Source organism: Pristiophorus japonicus, chromosome 2, assembly GCF_044704955.1.
Source record: "Pristiophorus japonicus isolate sPriJap1 chromosome 2, sPriJap1.hap1, whole genome shotgun sequence".
Taxonomy (NCBI): Eukaryota; Metazoa; Chordata; class Chondrichthyes; family Pristiophoridae; genus Pristiophorus; species Pristiophorus japonicus.
The window spans coordinates 296,227,348-296,248,457 of record NC_091978.1 but is presented as its reverse complement, the minus strand read 5'-3'; the positions used below and the strand labels follow the sequence as shown (position 1 = coordinate 296,248,457).

General features: G+C 46.7%; 1 protein-coding gene across 5 annotated transcripts in view; it reads right to left on the bottom strand.

Annotated features, from left to right (window-relative positions):
- Positions 1 to 21,110, bottom strand: part of LOC139247335 (FRAS1-related extracellular matrix protein 2-like) — a 531,243-nt gene that overhangs the window by 279,686 nt on the left and 230,447 nt on the right. For all 5 annotated transcript variants that reach the window (XM_070871607.1, XM_070871617.1, XM_070871627.1 and 2 more), the window contains exon 6: positions 19,868 to 20,119. In XM_070871607.1, the coding sequence (XP_070727708.1) occupies positions 19,868 to 20,119 (252 nt within the window). The remainder of the gene's footprint in view (positions 1 to 19,867; positions 20,120 to 21,110) is intronic.

Sequence of the window (21,110 nt, the reverse complement as noted above, 5' to 3'; positions counted from 1 at the left end):
CCCGGAGGAAGAAGGTCCGTCCCACAAGTTTATCGCAGGCTTTGGAGGGAGGTGGCCCAGGACATCTCAGCTGCCACGAACTGCGACACAATGTCGGAAGTAGTTCAACAATATCATGAGAGTCGTCAGGGTGAGTACCCTTTATATTAATGCACCAATGTCATGATGTAAACCTCACTGTCTCACACAATGTAAAGTCTTTGCAGTACCTGCCTCTTCTCTATGTGTTCCTGGCCATGGTGTTGGTTGGTGAAGCCACCAGAAGAGTGAAGTCTCAGTTCACCAGCCTTGCCCTGCGCATGCAAGCGTCATGCACCTTCTTGTTCCTCACTCAGTCTCACCCCTCCTCGCATTACTCTTTGACTCTTGATATGCGTTTGCAAAATGTCAGCCCGATCTGCAATCCTAAGTAGCTCGCATGTCATCCCATAGTTCCCACCTGCACTGTGCGTAGACACGCAGATTCTAATGGACATCTATACACTTCCAAACAGTAGCAGCTACTCTACTATGGAAGGCACATGTGCAACACGATGAGCTGCATAATCACTCACTCACTTACACTTTTTCTTATTGATGGCGAAATTAGCTCATAATTGTTGAGAGCAGCAGCGCACCGGAACTGGTGAGCCTGATCTATAGGACCTCACTCAGGTTGAAGAGCGAGTGTCCTCCCTCTTGGGCACACCAGTTGGTGCAGTAGCGGGTGACGTGGCAGAGCCCCCTATGGGTAGTTATATAAGAACATAAGAAATAGGAGCAGGAGTAGGCCATATGGCCCCTCGAGCCTGCTCCGCCATTTAATAGTGACTGTATGTGACTAGCGTTTGCGACTGCATTACACTTGATATCAATTGGCCTACCCCCTTTGCATATAAATGTCCAATGTCACCTTCCTCTTATCTCCCTGCCTCCTTCCCTGTTGCTTTGTGCTTACAGATGAAAGCGCGGCAGCCTGCCCCTGATCCATCTACATCGGCTGACAGAGGAGATGACGAGGGAGGGGAGGACAGTTTGGTCACTGAGCGGGACACTCCATCAGTCTCATCGAGTGGGGACACCACATCAGTGGAGGAGCCTGAATTCGTGGGGTTTGAACAGTCTGAGGCTCTTGGCCCCAGTGGCCTATAGCAATGCACAGCGCGAGGGGAAGCTCAGAGGCCAGCTCCCCGGAGGATAAGTCGGCCCAGGAATCCTGCTGGGAGACAGGCAGACATGCACCTGGACTTGGAGGCTATGTCCAAGGAGTCCATGCAAATGCACCGTGAACTCATGGGTGCATTGGAGAAGGTCCCGAAGAGCATGGATGCACATGTTCCGAGTGTGGGAGAGACCGCCTCAAGCATTGCCCCTGCCTCTCAGGAGTCCAAAGAGCTCATTCTTGTTCACTTACAATGGGAGATGGGGCCAACGAGCGATAGTGGAGTCCCAGAGGGGATAGCGTGTGCCATGGTTTATGTGGCAGCAGCTATCACATCTCAGGTCCAAGCCACTCAAGGACTTCATGATGTGTAGCTGTCAGTGATTGCTGGCATGAACTCGCAGATGGCTGAGTTTCAGGCTCAGTGTGCTCTGAGTCAGTTGCAGAGTGATGCCATGCACACACCAACTGCTGCCACCCTCTCTGTGTTCCCCACTGCCCAATGGGGAACCGACGGTGCTGAAACAGACCAACAATGAGTGCTCACACATCTTGCTACGGATGCTGATGCTCTGCCCCGGGTAAGTGGTAGTGGGCTGCTGGAAATGGAATGTGCTGTCCTTCCTCAAGAGGACATCATTCCAGCTCCCACCACTGCTGCTCCGCCTTTGCACCTGCCACGGTCTACACCCAAGCTGCTGCCGCCGATGCTGAGGTAGTGGAGTCCACAGCCGGGCCTTCCAGGCCCAGAGCTGGTCCAGGGCGTCCTGCTAGGCCATCTGTAATGTCTGCCATACACACACAGCAGCCCTCAAGCAGCCTTGCTGTAGGCACTGATGCCACATTGTGACCAGAATGCTGAGTGAAGACTTTTCCCACCATGGAAAAATGTCCTCATCATGTAAATAATAGCTCTAAATATGTCGTTATATGTCGTTTCACACAACCTATTGTTGTGAGTGTGTGTGCCTAATATGCCACATGGATGCTAATGGAAGAGGACGTTGTCCAGACATTGTTTAAGTTCATTGTCTTTGATGGTCTTTCAACGGGACATTGGGCTAGAATCTACATTAGTTTGCCATGCATAATGCCCACTTATCGTCCATTTTAGCGCTGAAATGACGTGTAATGCCCATATATATTGCCCATTTTGGCACAAAATGGAAACTGACGGGCAGTTTTCGGAAACTTATCGCCGAGCGTTACTTTCCCCATGTGCTTAATGCCAGGATAAAACATTACCGCCCGCCCACTTTTATGGTGTGGAATCATCAGAATGGGCAAAATCAACGCCCATAATATCGGCCAGTGTTACTTTCCGCACGGAATTAACGCCGAGATTGAATAATACCGCCCGCCCATTTATTTTTGTTGTAAAGACCACATTTGGCGAGACTAACGCCCAGGAGATCGGCCACCGTCACTTTCACCACCTCGCACACGTATCGCCCACAATATCGCTCGCCCAAAAAAACGCCCAGAAAAAGTGGAACTGTTCTAAACAAAAGCCAGCGGTGTGGCTGCCATTTTATACGCATTGGTTTTTAATTTGATACTCTCCTTTATTTCCTTGGTTATCCATGGCTGGTTATCCCTTCTCTTACCGCCCTTCTTTTTCACTGGAATATATTTTTGTTGAGCACTATGAAAGAGCTCCTTAAAAGTCCTCCACTGTTCCTCAATTGTGCCATCGTTTAGTCTGTGTTCCCAGTCTACTTTAGCCAACTCTGCCCTCATCCCACTTTAGTCCCCTTTGTTTAAGCATAGTACGCTCGTTTGAGACTCTACTTCCTCACCCTCAATCTGTATTACAAATTCAACCATACTGTGATCACTCATCAGAGGATCTTTTACTAGGAGATCGTTTATTATTCCTGTCTCATTACACAGGACCAGATCTAAGATAGCTTGCTCCCTTGTAGGTTCTGTAACATACTGTTCTAAGAAACAATCCCGTATGCATTCTATGAATTCCTCCTCAAGGCTACCCCGTGCGATTTGATTTGACCTCCCATTAATGTTCCTCCTCCCTCCCTTTAAATAGGCTGAAAATAGCACCAACGGTGGTACCACCTGGTTTCTCATGCGTCATTAGGGGCGGACACTAAAGGAGGCGGATGCACCTAACTTTGCGAGCAGGGCGCTAGCGGGTCGTTACTTGAGGACAGATGTCATGATGTCATGATCTGACTGACAGTACAAAGCGAGGCAGTAGCGTTTTGCACCGTCACAAAACGGCACCAAATTTCCCGGCAGGGCGCTGCAAGCTGCACGGTCGGGAGGTAAGCAATTCGAGACGCATTACAGCCCCTCCAGGGTGCTAGCAGAGGCACTACGACTCTTTTTGTTTGTTAGCAGAGGCACTACACAACCGTATTTCAAGGTCCAAGTGATTTTCCTTAATTTTCTCTTGCCTTTAAATGTCTCTTAGCTGAAGCAAGGCTTCAATTACACTCTGAATAATTGTTCTTTATACACACTAATGTGTTTTGGCACCTCATTCCATTAATCACAGCATAATGTTAAATATGGTCCCCGTGAAAAGTAAAAAGAACATTAATTTAAGTGTAAAAATGAGCAATATTGCCTATTTTTTTCAACAAACATTCCAGCCCTGTTTGAAATTTTATACTGCAAACTGGTTTCTTAGATATTAAGTTGTCAAAATAACATTGTTTGTTATTGTCTTTAAATGTTATTCTGACTGTCAAATTGGTTGAAAATGATTTCCTATTGCCTGTTTATATTTTTAATCTTCTCTTGCTTTGATACTACTTCTTCACTATCTCACTAGCAAGTTCCATATTGTCCACATTCCAAAGGAAATTTGGCTCTAAATTTATCTGGAACGATCTATAAGTGTAAAGTGATAAAAGTCGAAGAACACAGTTGAAGGTTAATAAGATAGTGTTCAGGTACTTGGCTGTGGCATAAATGCAGATAGATTTAGGAGTCACTTCTCTGTCACAAACCTGGCAAGACAATAGGATACAAAAAGCAGCGGAAACAAATGGAGAAAGAAAGTTCCTATTTAACTGCATCAGCTTCTTTCAGATGTCAAGAAGCCACATTTACAAGAATTATTAGCAGCTGAGGCCCTGGCTCTATGATCAAAAACACCATAAAAGTCACCACCTTCGTACAGAACTGTGGTGAGGTTTTTTGGCTGGGGGGGGGGGGGGGGGGGGTGCGGGGGGCAGTGGGCGGTGGCGCGGAGTTCGATTACTGCAGGTTCTGACTGAAGCTATGGTTGGATGACAGAAGGTTGCATCATGTATGAAGGGCCAAGTGACAGCAAAGTCACAGCATGTGTAAATGAAGTCAATTCACAACCACGAATCATTTCCATCAATTAAGCAACACCCACTCAAATGATATGCAGCCCTTTCAATTCCTCAGCACATCATTGGTGCATTTCAGGCATCTAAGGAGTAAAGGCCTGTTTGAGGATCAATTCATAAAAACTTTATGACTACATAAAACAAATTCGCCAAGTCTCTGACAGAATGTTTTACTAATGTTCAGAAAGGAAGGAGGATCCCATTGCCTGTTTCCATGTAAAACCCTATCACAGTGCAACATCACCAGTTTGTTAATGTTCCAGGAGCCCATGTTTATTTTTGTTTCATTGGTCATTTGGACATACTTGGCAAGTTAATTTGTCCTACTGAGAGAGACAATCTGATTCAGACATTTATTTTAAGGTTTAGTCATACTGCAAGTAACCGTTTGAAACCAGAATTAGCTGAAATTTTTACACAATGGCAGACTTGAAGTATACTGACAATGCCACATCACTCCCTAGTCTGGGAAAGACAAGAAAGTTCCCAAATGTGCCCAAAAGCTAATGTTATCAAATAGCCATTAGAGGCCTCTCTAATAATATTAAAATATTAAAAATGATGTTTAAAAAGTGAAAGTTTGCACCAGCTGCAGTTATATAAGAGGAAAGGTTATTGATCAGGTAAGATTTTATCTTAATGTGTAACTGAAAGGGAACACACAAAGGACTTTCTGGGGTCCGGGGAAGGTCCCCTAATTTTCCTGCCAGTGATGGGCAGTGAAGTGCTGGGCACACACACATTTAAGGTCTTGCCCGACAATATGATTGGAAAGTCCAGCAGAAGAGCGCTCGGTGGGATCTAATGGGTGCTTAGTCCTCCTTTATAAGAATAATTTGTTGCTCCCTCAGCCTCCTTTCAGATCTGATCAGGTGTACCTCCGCTAACACGACACCAGATCCCACTGAAGGCCCAGACAGGATCTCTTGAGGTAGAAAGTCCTTGATCCCTCCTAGGTTGATGGTTATGCTTGAGGTGGGTGGGGGCTCCCCTGCAACAGGTCATCTCGGAAAACTCAACCAAAGGCAAGAACCCGGCATCTCTGGACCCTGGCCTAGTCTTCTGATCTTCCAATGAACTCCCACTAAAGCAGGAAGACATCAGAAGGGCTGCAGATCATCAGGTTCTCAATCTTTAAAAGCTTTTCCGAACTCATGCCATCTCTTAGCAACTTCAGCAGAATGCTGGCTTGAAGTGTGTGCAGGCGCAGGCATCGTCTGCAGACTGTAATTCGATGACGGAGGATGGGACGACCTTGGATCTGGCCTGGAGGCGGCGGAGGTTGAACAGATTCCGTTTGTCCTGTAATTTAGCTCTACCCAGCGGGGAGCTTGCCGAGGGTGAGTTGCAGCATTGCAGCAAGGAAGATTGAGAAAAGCGTTGGTGCAATGACACAGCCTTGCTTGATTCCAGTCCGAGTGTGGAATGGGTCTGTGGTGGATCCGTTGGTCAGGATCACGGCTTTCATGTCATCGTGGAGCAGGCGGAGAATGGTGACAAACTTTTGAGGGCAGCCGAATCTGAGAAGGACGGTCCATAATCCCTCAAGATTGACAGTTCTAAAGGCTTTTGTGAAGTCAAAGAAGGCCATGTACAGGGGTTGGTGCTGTTCCCTGCATTTCTCTTGTATCTGCCACGCAGTGAAGATCATGTCCATTGTGACCCTTTAGTGCTTCGGTGGGGATTCCATCTGCTCCTGATGATTGTTGTTCCTCAGTTGTCGGATGGCCTTTTGAATCTCGTGCCGGGCTGGGATTGTGCTGAGAAGGTGGCGGGTGGCACACTGTGGGATGGAGTCAAAGACACGCACGTCGAAGACAGAGTCTTGGTTAAGGAGATCCTCGACATGCTCCTTCCAGCGGGCACTGACTGCCTCTCTGTCCTTGATGAGCACCTCTCCATTCTTAGCCAGTAGTTGGGTAGGGCCTTGGGTGCTTGGGCCATAGGTCATCTTGATTGTGCTGAAGAATTCTCGCACGTCGTGGTTGTCAGCTAGCTGCTGGATTTCTTGAGCTTCCTCCACCCACCATCTGATCGTTAGGTCGCGGGTTTCCTGTTGGACCTCGGCCTTTGGACATCTGTAGAGCTGCTTTCTTGCCCGCGAGTTGTGTTGCTGCTTCCAGTACAAGAATGCCTTGGGTTGCGGTATATTAGCTCCTGATTTCCTGGTCGTTGTTGTTGGACCAGTCTTGGTATTTCCTGGTCGAGTGACCTACGTCTCTTCGCAGGTGCTGATTATGGAAGCTTTGAGGGTTGACCAGGCCCTGTGGACACTCTGCGTCTCTGGGTCACTGGGAGTTGTCAGGTTGGTAGCGAGGTGCTTGCTGAATAGGGCTTTCTTAGCAGGATCTTTGAGTGCACCGGCGTTGATTGTCTTGTGGCATTGTTTCTATCGTCGTCGCTGTTTTGGGGCAATGTTGATGGAGTTAGCATTGCACTGCGACAGGCTCCTCATATATTCTGCAGAAACTGTCTCCTTCAACAGTCTACAGCTAGAAAATTTTACAATGCTGTTAATAAGCAGCGGTAATACAGAGGTAATACATGCATAACTGCATGCTTTACCTTAATTATGATTACAGCAATAAAAGATACTTTCAATGGCATTCAGTTAATGTTAGATACGGGAAAATGTACATCTGATTTGTACATACAGTGCCGATTAAGGGCACAAATGGCATACGAGTGTGACAATAGTGTAATTCTCATTTACAGTCACGTAAGAATTGTGCAAGCTACATTTCAGTAACTTTGATTTATTAAAAATCCCAATATGCTTTAGAGAGACCTGAGTAAACAACCTTTCCAGGTCTGTCTTTGAGCCTTAGGTAGGCTTAAGTAACGTGATCTCCTCTGTATTACAGCACCGCCATCAGCGATAGTACTGTAATGTACAGTGGACAACATTATTGGGGCAGAATAGCTTGGCTGGGCTAGGCTGCTATGCTGCTCCTTCCGCTCCCCGCCCTCCTCCGATGGTGCTCGCAGGCCAGGGGCCGCGCAGAATGATGTCACCAAGGTTCAGGTCAGTGATTGGAGCGTGGGCAGGTATATCAGGAGCGGTGAGATCGGGGCGAAGGAGTGGCGAGAGATTGTAGGGGGACGTGATCTGGGCCCAGGAGAGGTGCGAGTTCGGGGCCCAGAACAGGCGAGGGCTCAGGGGCAGCACGGGCCAGCCCACACTGCGATATGTGTGTGCACTAGGTCCTTGCAGCAGAGCAGGTCTTCAGTCATCTTGGTTAATCCTTGCTACTGGACCAAGACCTAGCTCTGTCAAGCCCGTATGGTGGCTGGTGTTCAACGGTCACCACACATTTAAAAAATCCAAGCAAAGGCATCTTCCACCCTTCAAAATTTAGTTTGGACCTGGAATTTTAGGTCCATCATTGAAACACCTATGAACGTTTTGACGTGGAAGCAAGTCATCCTCGGTTCGAGGGACTGCCTATGATGTTGATGTGAATTCAAGCATCAGTCGCGTGGGAACATAATCCTCAACAACAACAGCTTGTATTTATATGGTATTAACAAAGAAAACTATCACAGGACGGGAGAGTGGAGAGCACCAGTTCCCACTGTCACAGGAGAGAGAGTGGAGAGCACCAGTTCCCACTGTCACAGGACAGAGAGTGGAGAGCACCAGTTCCCACTGTCACAGGACGGGAGAGTGGAGAGCACCAGTTCCAACTGTCACAGGACAGAGAGTGGAGAGCACCAGTTCCAACTGTCTCAGGACGGGAGAGTGGAGAGCATCAGTTCCCACTGTCACAGGACAGAGAGTGGAGAGCACCAGTTCCAACTGTCTCAGGACGGGAGAGTGGAGAGCACCAGTTCCAACTGTCACAGGACAGAGAGTGGAGAGCACCAGTTCCAACTGTCACAGGACGGGAGAGTGGAGAGCACCAGTTCCCACTGTCTCAGGACGGGAGAGTGGAGAGCACCAGTTCCAACTGTCACAGGACGGGAGAGTGGAGAGCACCAGTTCCCACTGTCACAGGACGGGAGAGTGGAGAGCACCAGTTCCCACTGTCACAGGACGGGAGAGTGGAGAGCACCAGTTCCAACTGTCACAGGACGGGAGAGTGGAGAGCACCAGTTCCAACTGTCACAGGACGGGAGAGTGGAGAGCACCAGTTCCAACTGTCACAGGAGAGAGAGTGGAGAGCACCAGTTCCCACTGTCACAGGACAGAGAGTGGAGAGCACCAGTTCCCACTGTCACAGGACAGAGAGTGGAGAGCACCAGTTCCCACTGTCACAGGAGAGAGAGTGGAGAGCACCAGTTCCCACTGTCACAGGACAGAGAGTGGAGAGCACCAGTTCCAACTGTCACAGGAGAGAGAGTGGAGAATACCAGTTCCAACTGTCACAGGACAGAGAGTGGAGAGCACCAGTTCCCACTGTCACAGGACGGGAGAGTGGAGAGCACCAGTTCCCACTGTCACAGGACGGGAGAGTGGAGAGCACCAGTTCCAACTGTCACAGGACGGGAGAGTGGAGAGCACCAGTTCCCACTGTCACAGGACGGGAGAGTGGAGAGCACCAGTTCCCACTGTCACAGGACGGGAGAGTGGAGAGCACCAGTTCCCACTGTCACAGGACAGAGAGTGGAGAGCACCAGTTCCCACTGTCACAGGACAGAGAGTGGAGAGCACTAGTTCCAACTTTCGCAGGACAGAGAGTGGAGAGCACCAGTTCCAACTGTCACAGGAGAGAGAGTGGAGAGCACCAGTTCCAATTGTCACAGGGCAGAGAGTGGAGAGCACCAGTTCCCACTGTCACAGGACAGAGAGTGGAGAGCACCAGTTCCCACTGTCACAGGAGAGAGAGTGGTGAACACCAGTTCCAACTGTCATAGGAGAGAGAGTGAAGAGCACCAGTTCCCACTGTCACAGGACGGGAGAGTGGAGAGCACCAGTTCCAACTCTCACAGGACAGAGAGTGGAGAGCACCAGTTCCCACTGTCGCAGGACGGGAGAGTGGAGAGCACCAGTTCCCACTGTCACAGGACAGAGAGTGGAGAGCACCAGTTCCCACTGTCACAGGACAGAGAGTGGAGAGCACCAGTTCCCACTGTTGCAGGCCGGGAGAGTGGCCCTGTACAACTGCAGTAAGACCTCTCTGCTCCTATACTCAAATCCTCTAGCTATTAAGGCCAACATGCCATTTGCCTTCTTCACCGCCCGCTGTACCTGCATGCCAACTTTCAATAACTGATGTACCATGACACCCAGGTGTCGTTGCACCTCCCCTTTTCCTAATCTGTCACCATTCAGATAATATTCTGCCTTCCTGTTTTTGCCACCAAAGTGGATAACCTCACATTTATCTACATTATACTGCATCTGCCATGCATTTGCCCCTTCTCCTAACCTGTCCAAATCACCCTGCAGCCTCTTAGCATCCTGTTCACAGCTCACACTGCCACCCAGCTTCGTGTCATCTGCAAACTTGGAGATATTACATTCAATTCCTTTGTCTAAGTCATTAATATATATTGTAAATATTGTAAGATCTAAAGTAGCCTGCTCCTGGGTTGGTTCCACAACGAATTGCTCCTAGAAACTATCCTGAATACACCTCCTGACCTCGTCCTCAAGGCTACCTTTGCCACTTTTTCTTCCCACCTGACCAGTCCATTGATATCTTCCTGCAGTCTACAGCTTTCTTCTTCACTATCAACCACACAGCCAATTTTTGTATCATCTGCAAACTTCCGAATCATGCTCCCTGTATTGAAGTCTCAATCATCGGTATATACCACAAAAAGCAAAGAGTATAGTACTGAGCCCAGCCTTCTAGTCACAAAAACATCCATTGATCATTACCCTTTGCTTCCTGCCACTGAGGCAATTTTGGATCCAACTTGCCACTTTCCTTTTGATTTCCATAGACTTTTACTTTTTTGACCAGTCTGCCATGTGGGATCTTGTCAAAAGCCTTGCTAAAATCCATGTAGACTACATCAAACATGCTATCCTCATCTACCCTCCTTGTTATCTTATCAAAAATCTCAATCAAGTTAGTCAGACATGACCTTCCCTTAACAAATCCATGCTGACTGTCCTTGATTAATCTGTGCCTTTGCTAATGATGATTAATACTGACTCACAGAATTTTTCCAATAATTTGCTCACTAATGAGTTTAGGCTGACTGGCCTGTAATTACTCGGTCTATCCCTTTCTCTCTCTTTTAAAAAAAAGGTACAATGTTGTCTACCAACGTCACCTACCAGCAATCTCTATCAATCAGGACTCATACCTAACATTCATATGCTTCACCTCACCCTCATACACTTAGCACTGTTGCAAGTCTCACACCCACATCTCACAACTTACACCACTGCTAACTATTCAACCATCACAGCCAAATCATCCAAACATATGCACGACACTCACTGACACACTTCCCTTACTATTGCAGGACAACCAGAGGCAGCAGAATCTAAGTGGAGAGGGTGAGGCACGCCTCCATGCTCTAACCTCCATGGAGGAGACGCTGCTGGCCATTATCTGCAAGTCCATTGCTGAGGCCGTGGTCAGTGGTGGGGCTGAATCCATTGAAGATGATAGTATCCTCATACCTAATCCTCCTTCTCACATCCCACTTTCCCCTCATCCAACAATCTCTTCTGACTTAAAGTCACATATGGTTTAAGCATACATTTCATTCTCCTCTCCCCTCACCACAACATTATCCTTATCCTTTTTCCTTTCAGATACTCAATAATCACAACATACCAAGGCAGTGGAGGAAGACCAAGAAGGCAGTGATGATGAAGACACACTGCCACTTGATTTTACACTCGTAGCCACCAGCTCAGATACTGACACTGCACTTAGATAATAGCATAGCAGTGGGATCTGCACGTGGTGAGACACTGGGCACAAGTGCGCTGCAGTCAGGGCAGCAAGCAAGGGATAGGCAGGTGCCTGCTGGCTGGAGGTTTGTATGACTTTCCTCTGCCTATTGTTTTAATCGAAGCATTAAACCCTTTATTTTAAAAGGGCAATGCCTCCGTTACGTGAGTGGACAGGGGTTGTCAAAGGAATACATTAAGCTTTTGCCTGCTAATATCATAAGCAGTCATTTCGGAGTTTATGCTTCTAGCAGTGCTAATCATGTTGTACAAGAACCTGTTGGTTGAGCTGTTACAAAAGCTCGGGCTGCTAAATAAATGACTTAGGTTTTATGCTCAGTGAAGCAAGAAGAAAGAAAAAGCAAAATGAATATTCAAAAGTTTTAGCTGCAGAGATTCCTCCATCAAACACATGCTGAAAAGCTGTTGAATTCTCTACCAGTTCCCAAGCTACTAAGTGGATTAGTCCTGAAGTGAAAACGCACCTCCTATTCTGCAGCATGCCTTTTATTTCCAACAATGGGTTAATTCCTCTTTTATTCTTTCTTCCTGTTCTTAAAGCAAGATCTTAGAAAAGACAGATATCTCTCAGTTTGAACTGCTATTACCAGAACTTCTTGACCCCTTTACTACTGATTAGATTTCCATTAATTTGAAAGTCTTTTGTGGCATAAGGAGCCTATCCTCTCACAATTGGTAAATTACAAAGCTCAGTACAGTTAAGTGAATACACTGTTAAATCTGTGGAACAATGGACTTCCACCCTCTAATAGTATTCTGTTCCTTAGGGGCATTTTTCAATTTATTTCAACAAGTAACTTTATTATCCCAAGCGCCCGGCCACTGTCTTTGTGCTGTAAAAGTCTTGGGGAGAGAAATTCAGTTGCGCCTCATTTGGGGCAATAACCCAGGCAGAGCGGTGGTTTTAGCGCCTTGAAAAAGTTTGCGCCCTCCACCCACAAATTCCTCAGAATCGATTGAAGGGGCACTAAATCAGCTGTTACACACTAAAGCTGGGGGGGCAATAACGAAAGTTTGGTTGATAAGTTTGGCGGACACATTGCAAATACGCGGAACTCCGAGTCAAACTTCGGGAACAGCCGAGTATTAAAGGTGCGACAAGTCAAGTTTGCGCATGCGCAGTTCCAACTCCACAGTGTCTTCAGAACGCGAAAATGGAGGAGCAAGGAGAACGCCAGTTATCTACACGCATCTCACCCACCGCACTTGATGCCTTGCTGGAGGCAGTGGAGAGTCGCTGGAGTGCCCTCCAGCCTATAGGGGGCGAATTCCAGTGCCTCCAGATTTGAGAAAGCTCTGGAGGGAGGTGGCTGAGCACATTACAGCCCGGAGCACCGTGCCCACAACATCGACCCAATGTTGCAATACATTCAACGGTCTTACTATGGTCATCAGGATGAGTACCTTTTCTATTTATCTTCCAATGCATTTGTGTGAACCTCACTCTCTCACACAATATAAACTGCCTACCCATTCTCTATCTTTAACAGGTCATTGCTGAAGCCAGCCTAAGACCTCTCCATCACCTCACCAGGCGTGCGCTGCTCATCCAAGCCTTTCTCACCTTCTAGCTCCTTACTCAGCCTGAGTCCAACTACCAGCATCTTTCAACTCTTCATATGGGGTCCCAGTCCTGAGCGTTATACTTACTGGTAGGAGCTTGTGGCCCAGACCCACCGATCACACATCATCTGTGCAATGCCATGCAGCATGAAAATGCACACTTATATATACACTTCGCCATCTTACTCGCGAGTACACTACTGCAGACACATGTGGCACACCAGCACCTACACAGCCACTAACAACTTTTTGCTTTTTTCATTGCAGGTCAAACTCATACACAATCTGCCCTCATACACCCTGCAGTCGTGGCGATGAAGGCAGAGCCCCCGCTCGACAGTGATGGTATGTGAATGAGATGGCCGTTTTGTGTGAGTCCGCTTAGCTTTGAGGCCACACGTCTTGCAAGATGTTGCAACCAAAATAACGATGCCCCCCTCCTTCTTGCCTTCCTGCCCCCTCCCCAATTGATAATCACACTTCTGTTGCTTTATGTTTACAGATGATGAGGCAGAAGAGCACCAGCCTGCTCGTTAGCCTAGGTCTTCAGACGACAGGGAAGATGAGAAGGTTGAGGTGGAGAATAGTGTGCTGGGACAGGGTGAGACATCCACAGGTGCATCGAGTGGGGCAGGCACCTCAGTCAAAGAGGCCGCCTTCCTGGGGTTGGCTGAACCTGAGGCTCATGGCCCCAGTGTCCTGCAGCAACGCCCAGGGCTAGGGGAAGCTTGGGGGCCGGCTCTCTGGAGGGTACTTTGGCCCATGAATCCTGCTCACAGACAGGCATTGAGAACCTGGACTTGGAGGCTATGTCCAGGGAGTCAATGCAGATGCACTGTGAGCATTGGCGAGGATCCCACAGAACATCGATGCACTTGCATTGAATGTGGTGGAGGCCGCCTCAACCTTGGCAGTTGCGGTCCCGGGGCCCATCATCCTTTGTCGATTGTAATGGATGCGCGACGCCACATGACCACGGGGTCCAAGACATGATGGCGCAGGCCATGGCTGATGTGGCATTAGCCCTTGGGCGGCAGATCGAGACCACGCAACATCTGCATTCTGCCATGTCATCAGTGTGTGCTGGCATCAATATCTGCTCTGATGCAAGGTCAAATTGATGCCACTCAAGCACCGACTGCTGCCATCGTGTCTGGGGCCCTATCAGTCCAACGGAGAGGTAATGGTGCCGAAGTAGGCCAGCAATCTGTGCTCCACCAGATTGCTCTGGATGCTGAGGCTCTGACCCGGGGGAGTGGCAGACCATTGGTCCAGATGGAACATAACGTCCTCTCTCAGGGGGACATCATTCGGTCTCCCAACACTGCCATTCTGCCTTTGCACCTGCCGCGATCTGCATCCCAGACTGCTGCGCCCATTCTCAGGCAGGGCTGTCAGCAGCTGGGCCTTCCTGGCCCAGAGCTGGTCTAGGGCGTCGTGCTTAGCCATCTGCCCTGTCTCCCTCAGACACACAGCAGCCCTCAAGCGACCTTGCTGCAGGCACTGAGAACCCATTGAGGAGGAGCAGTAGGCGAGTGGGGGCGGCGGGGGGGTGAGGCAGAGGGGTGGGAAATGCCTCTGTAAGACCCACTGATGAAAGGTGTGGCCATGGGCCCTATGTAGAACAGGTGTAAATGTTAATCATCTGTTGTATTATTTGAAGGGTGAGAGACTGTGGAGGGATGTGATCGGGACCCAGGGGAGGAGTGAGTTTGGGGCCAGCGGCCCAGGGTCAGCACGGGCCAGCACACACTGCAATATGTGTGCGCACTAGGTCCGTGCAGCAGAGCAGGTCTCCAGTTGTCCTGGGTAATCCTTGCCACTGGACCAAGACCTAGCTCCGTCAAGCCTGTGTGGTGGCTGGTGTGCAACGGCCACCACACGTTAAAAAATCCATGCACAGGCATCTTCCACCCTTGAGGATGTAGTTCGAATTCTTCATTCGAAACACCTGTGAACTCATCCTTTTTTGGTGTGGAAGCAAGTCATCCTCATTTCGAAGGACCACCTTTGATGATGATGATATTTGAAGTGACGGGTGCCCCATTTTGTTTTCTTTGAACGGGTGGAATCTGTGTACATATGTTGTAAATGTTATTCGTCTGTTGTATTATTTGAAGGGGCGGATGCCCCATTGTGTTTTCTTTGAGGGGGTTGGGGTTTTGGGGTTGTTTGAGGGATATGTTTGCAATAAAATGTAACGTTAAACATTTCCTTCAGCCTTTGGTGCATGATTGTTGACTTGTAACGGAAAGGTGGCATTATCATGCCACAATGCGTGGTCATTATTAGCTGCATCCCTCAGCTCACTCCATTTCAGTGAAGCGCTCCATTATGAGCTGCCGCCGAATAGCTCTGCCGCTGCCAACATTGGCATGCTGCCTCCTCCATGGATGCTGCTGGTCCTTGTCGTGTTGCTGTTCATTCAGGGTGCCGGCACACTCCTGGTCCTCCTCCTCCTCCCCCTCCTACTCGTCCTCGTCCTCCTGAGGTGCCCCAGCGATCCTCACTGGCAAGGCCTGGGCCCTCATGATGGCCAACATGAATAGTTGTGCCACAATGAATAGTGAGACCTGTTGAGGGGAGTATTGAAAGCTGTCTCCAGAGCAGTCCATGCATTGGAATCGCTGCTTCTCATTGTAGCGTTCCTTCGGCTCTGTAGTGGGGTTGCGGAGGGGGGTCATTAGCTAGGTGGCCAGGCTGTATCCCTCATCCCTGAGCAGTCAGCCTCAGCCGCGCTGTTGTGGCTGAAACAGTCAAGGCACAGTGCTCTCCCGCAGGATAAATGCATCATGTGCACTTCCAGAATAGCAAGCATTGACTGCAAGGATGCGCTGCGTGTAGTCGCACACCAGCTGCACATTTAGGGAGTGGTATCCCTTTCTGTTTCTGAATACCTCTGCATTCTGGAAAGGTGCTCACGAGGTCATATGTGAGCAGTCAATTGCTACTTGGACTCTCGGGAAGCCCGCTATCCTGGCAAACCCACATGCGCGCTCATCCTGTTTCTCCCTGGTCACTGGGAAGGTAATGAAGTCTATTCTATGGGTGTATGATGTTGTATATGCAGCAATGTGCTGCGAATTGTGAGACGCTGCATATGTCCCCTGATGTAGCCTGGAAGGAGCTGGAGGCATAGAAGCTGAGTGCCACCGTGACCTTCACTGCGACGGGCAGCGCAGTCCTGGTGCCGATGTGAGGCTGCAGGTCTGCCTGCAGGAGATGGCATATCTCTGTAACGACCTCCTTTCGTAAGCACAGTCTTCTGACGCACTGCTCCTCAGAGAGGTCCAGTTTGAGCACTGCTGCCAGTAAAGCCATGGGGGGGCGGGGCGGTAAAGCCTCCTGCCCCGTCATCTAGGGACTCCCCTCCTTCGGCCGCAGACATGGCCAACAGCCTTTCTCTCTTCACGACGCCTTGCTAGAGCATGTAGAATGTTGTGGTGGTGAACTAGTAATGCCCTCATTAAAATTTTAGAAATAAGTTTCTCTCAAGCTCAACCCTTATGTTTATCTGCCGCTGCAAACGCGGAGGCTCACCACCATGCTGAGTGTAAACATTGCACTGAGTGTGACCTCCGACGGAAATGCTTCCTCATCCCTTTAAGTAGCCAACTCTGCAAGCCTGTACCAAGTGCTTTTCCAGATGTTGTTCTTGGCGGCTGCTAAATGAGGCGGCCACACCGAATTTACCAACCGGGGCGCAAGCGTGGGCGTTACACCAGGACTGGTGTCAGAGTCGCACTGGTCGACAGTAGCCAGGTACTACTGGTTTGCACCCCCGATGAGCCTCTAATAAATTTTTGCGCTCCAGGTCGGTAACCACTTACGCTCCCATTAATGCCCCCTCTACCCGCTAACTGACGCGATAGACAACCGATAATCCAGCTCTTGGTTTTACATATAATCCCTTATTGTTAGCTTCTTGGTACAGTTAATATCCATAACTACCAAAATGAAAATCATGTATTGTATTACCATGGTATTTTAGAAGGATTAATCTGTTTTAATATGTAAAAGTAATTAACTGCATCTATGTTATATACCTTACAATTTAAGCATTGACATCTCAGATATTGCTTGAAATTCTTGGCAGTCAGAATGACAGCGTGATTAAGAATGGGAATCATGCAACATCAAAATGACTAACAGAAGGTCCTTGTTACAACAACACACAGACTGTGATGTGGCCAGGAAAAACAGCGGGAAGTATTTGCTAAATCAGCCAAAACATTGTGGAATGAAACAGAATTTAGAGGATTAACTGAATTTGTCCATCGATCTACAGCAATGAAATAATGTTGGTCGGTTGACCTGGATGGTGGCTTTTTGGCAGTCGAGTGGGATGGTTACCATTTTTATCTTCAACATCTTAAAAACAGGGATGTACCTGGCTACATTTGCATTTAGCAGCTCTCATATTTCTTTACAAACTTCATCCGATTTCCGCAGGGTTCTTTCGAGACAGGATTAGCAAAACTGAGCAGGTGATAGAAAGGAGGCACCAAATTGCCACACTTTTCAAAGGAGTTACCTCAGATCCAGACACGTGCTCTGCTAACCCTGTCACTATTCTAGCCATAATCCACCTGAAGATCATCCATTCGGCAGGAAGATATTCCACATCATCAGACATACAAGGACAGTTTGCATGAACTTGGTTAATATTCCCCTGAGGTTAAAAGATTGAAGGGTGATCTAGTCGATGTCATTAAAATGATAAAGGGATTCAGTAGGGTAGATACAGATAAACTATTTCCTCTGTTGGGGGAATCCCAAATAAGGGAGCATGATTTTAAAATTCGAGCTCGAGCATTTCGGAGTGAAATAAGAAAACACTTTTTCACACAAAGGGTAGTGGAAATCTGGAACACTCTATCCCAAAAGGCTGTGGATGGTGAGTCAAATAAAACTTTCAAGACGGAGATCGCTAGATTTTTATTCGATAAAGGTATCAAGTGATATGGAGCAAAATAGGGTATATGGAGTTGAGGTACTGATCAACTATGATCTGATTGAATGGTGGAGGAGGGTAGGGGGGATGAATGTCCTACCCCCGTTCCTATATAAAGCTGCCAGCCAGGGAGTTCAACTAACTTATAATCTATCAAAACAATTCTAAAAATTGAGTGGATTTATGACAGAGACTAGTGATCCAGTGCTTGACAAAGCAAACAGTAAAACAGTAAAAATATTTGAAAAATATGCAAAGGAGACCTTGCTGTGAGAAAAATATACTTTTTAAAAATTTGACTTGTGTTCTGTGTGAAAATATAGATGTGTCACATTGTAACGCTACTAAGCTAGAGAAAATCATTTAAATATTCTTTTGGTTGCAAGAACACACATTATTCAAATCTGGTGTGCAAAGTAAAGAACATCTCCATAAACATATTTAAAACAGCCAGTTAAATAAAGGATCCTCATTGAGCAAGGATGGTCTCAATATTAATTTTCAAAAAGATCTTGCACCTGCCCCAGCAGCATCTGTCAGAGGTATAAACCCGTGTCACACAGCACCATAAAGAATACATTATTAGTGTCCATCTATCAACTTTTATACAACATAGTTTTGCCAACAAGACAGATTAGTGCTCAAAAACTTGAGAAACTTTGGGCATGATTCCTATTAAATGTGTCCCTTTACTGAGCAATATTCCTTACTGCAGGCACAACAAGTGTGTGTGTTTAGGAAAGGGGAGTATAGCATACTTACACTGTGTGATGCAAATGTTATTTATGCCTATAAAAGGGTGAAATTTGAACATAGTGCTCACAGAACTACTGTCCATGTCGTTGTAGCAAAGGGGACGATGAAGCCTCGGTGCTCGGTCCTTGGCTCTTCTCACTGAAAGTCGATAGCACAGAATCTCTGCAAGTGTGATATATTTTCGATTTGGAATGCCTGACTACTACAAAATATGCTCACTGTGGTTCCATATTTATTTGAGCTCCAACTCATGCTTTCCTTGTGATCGCAATGTTATTTTAGAAAAACTTAATTTTATGCACAAACAGCCAGTGTCACCACATATCACTGTGGATCAGATATTTAAAAGCTTATTCTAATCAGCAGTTAGTTATCATTTTTGAAATCATTTGTAGCTATGGTTTCTTGAAGTGGTCTCTTCTTAAATAGTTGAGATGTGCTCCTCTTCACTGGCACTAAAGTAACAGGAATTCATTAAAACTCTGGGTAATGGATCCCAAACTGCAGACTCACAATTTGCCAAAAATAACCAAAAACAAAATTTTGTGGCATTAGGGCCTATGTCTGAGTGTAAACATAGATTAAATACTTTGGGATATTTCAAGAAAGCTCTCGTGACAACTACTGCCCTTAAGATCAGCTGCAGTCATGAGTGTCAGAAACATAGGTACTTTATATGTGAATAGACAAAGTGCAACAAAAACAAATCTTCACCAGTATCAGTCCAAACACATGAAGCACTCTTTCCACACTACTCAGTCACTGCCACTTGGAACCTCCAGTCTGTTGTGATTTGTTTTATGAATAAGTTGTGATAATTTTTTTAGGGTGAAGTGATCACATAAACATATAAGTCTTCGGCTTGAGACGGACTATAACGTGATTTCTAAACATGGAATAGTCTTCTGCTATCATTGATCATTAGAACTTGGATGCTCAAGAGCTGGTTAGCCATCCTCTAAAGTGATTGCTCCTTATTTGTAATTCTCAATTAAGATGTGGTTTATGATGATATCCAATTAGTTCTTCAAGCTCCAATTTATTTAAATCCATATTAAAAGATTTTTTTTAACAGGGATAATCTGAAAAGTTGGATGATTTCATTTCCAGTCAACTGTCCCAATTGAAGTCTACAAGATGACAAATGAGAACAACTTCCAGATCATTTCAGTGCAAAATAAGATAAATGACAAGACTACCAAATGTACGAAAATATGCATACTACTTACCATCAGCCACATCGGGAACAATGATGACATGAGAAGTGGGGTATTGTTTGCCAACCTGACCACCCATGGGCATGCTGAGTGTGATGTTGAAGCTCTCATCTTCTTCATAAAGTGAATCATCGATGATGACAATGCGACAGAATTTTTCTGTCTCATCTTTGTCGAATCGAATTATACTGGTATGATCCTCTGGGCGGGTGATAAAGTCAGAATAGGACAAGATGGTACTTGGAATAGTGCCTGTAGCGGTACCTGAAGGAAAGGCATAAATACATTAAACACGCCATCTCTCCAGACCGAATTTGAATCTCCCTGCTATGTATAAAAAGACTTGCATTTATATAGCACCTTTCGTGACCTCAGGATGTCCCAGCCAAAGAAATCCTTATTGAAGTGTAGTCAATGTTGTAATGTAGGAATGGGGTGATACTGTAGGTGATAGGGGTCCTGGGCTGTTCGGGAGTAGAGCAGAGCTCCTTTTCTGCCCTTTCTTGTTTATTGAGTTCCACGGACAAGTGGATATGTATGGGCATAATTTTATAATTTGAACTATATGGAACATTTATATTGGGATTTATAATGTTGTTCATGATTAAAATAAAACAAGGAAACAATTGACTGCACTTAGCCACTGTAGTTTTTTTAATTATATTTATGCAGCTCCTCCATGATGCCTTTCCCTGTCTGGGTGATGCTCTGTAACTAGGAAGCTGAAAAAAACCTCTTTATTAAAAGAGTTTCCACCTCACTGGGGAAACTTCAGGCCAGTCCACATCCAACAACCTGCTCTGAAAACTCTGCTCCCATTTTGACAGCTGTGGCAAGTTATATTACAGCAGCTAATATACTTTGTGCTGCAATGTGAATTTTAGAACTTTCCCCCCCCATTTTTTTCTTTCGCTTTTATGAAAGCAACATAGGAGGTCGGGGGTGGGGGAAGGGGGGAGGGTACAGTGGAAGGGGTTATGACCAATGCTGAGTTATGTTCAACCTCTTTATAAGTCAGGTAGAGTGTCTTGCAAGTTAAAATGCAGCCAGTTTAAATGTGTCCCTTTGTACTGTGAAATACTCATATTCACCAGGACTCATTGCTTTTTTATTTGCTATATTGCTTGAAGTAGTTAACGTGCAGCACATTTCTTAATTTGCCAGTTTTAACATTGTGTTATAATCAGTAGTGCTGCTGTAGTCATGAAAGGGTCCAATTAAAATAGAAATGGTGTGAGATTTGTCACGCTTGCTG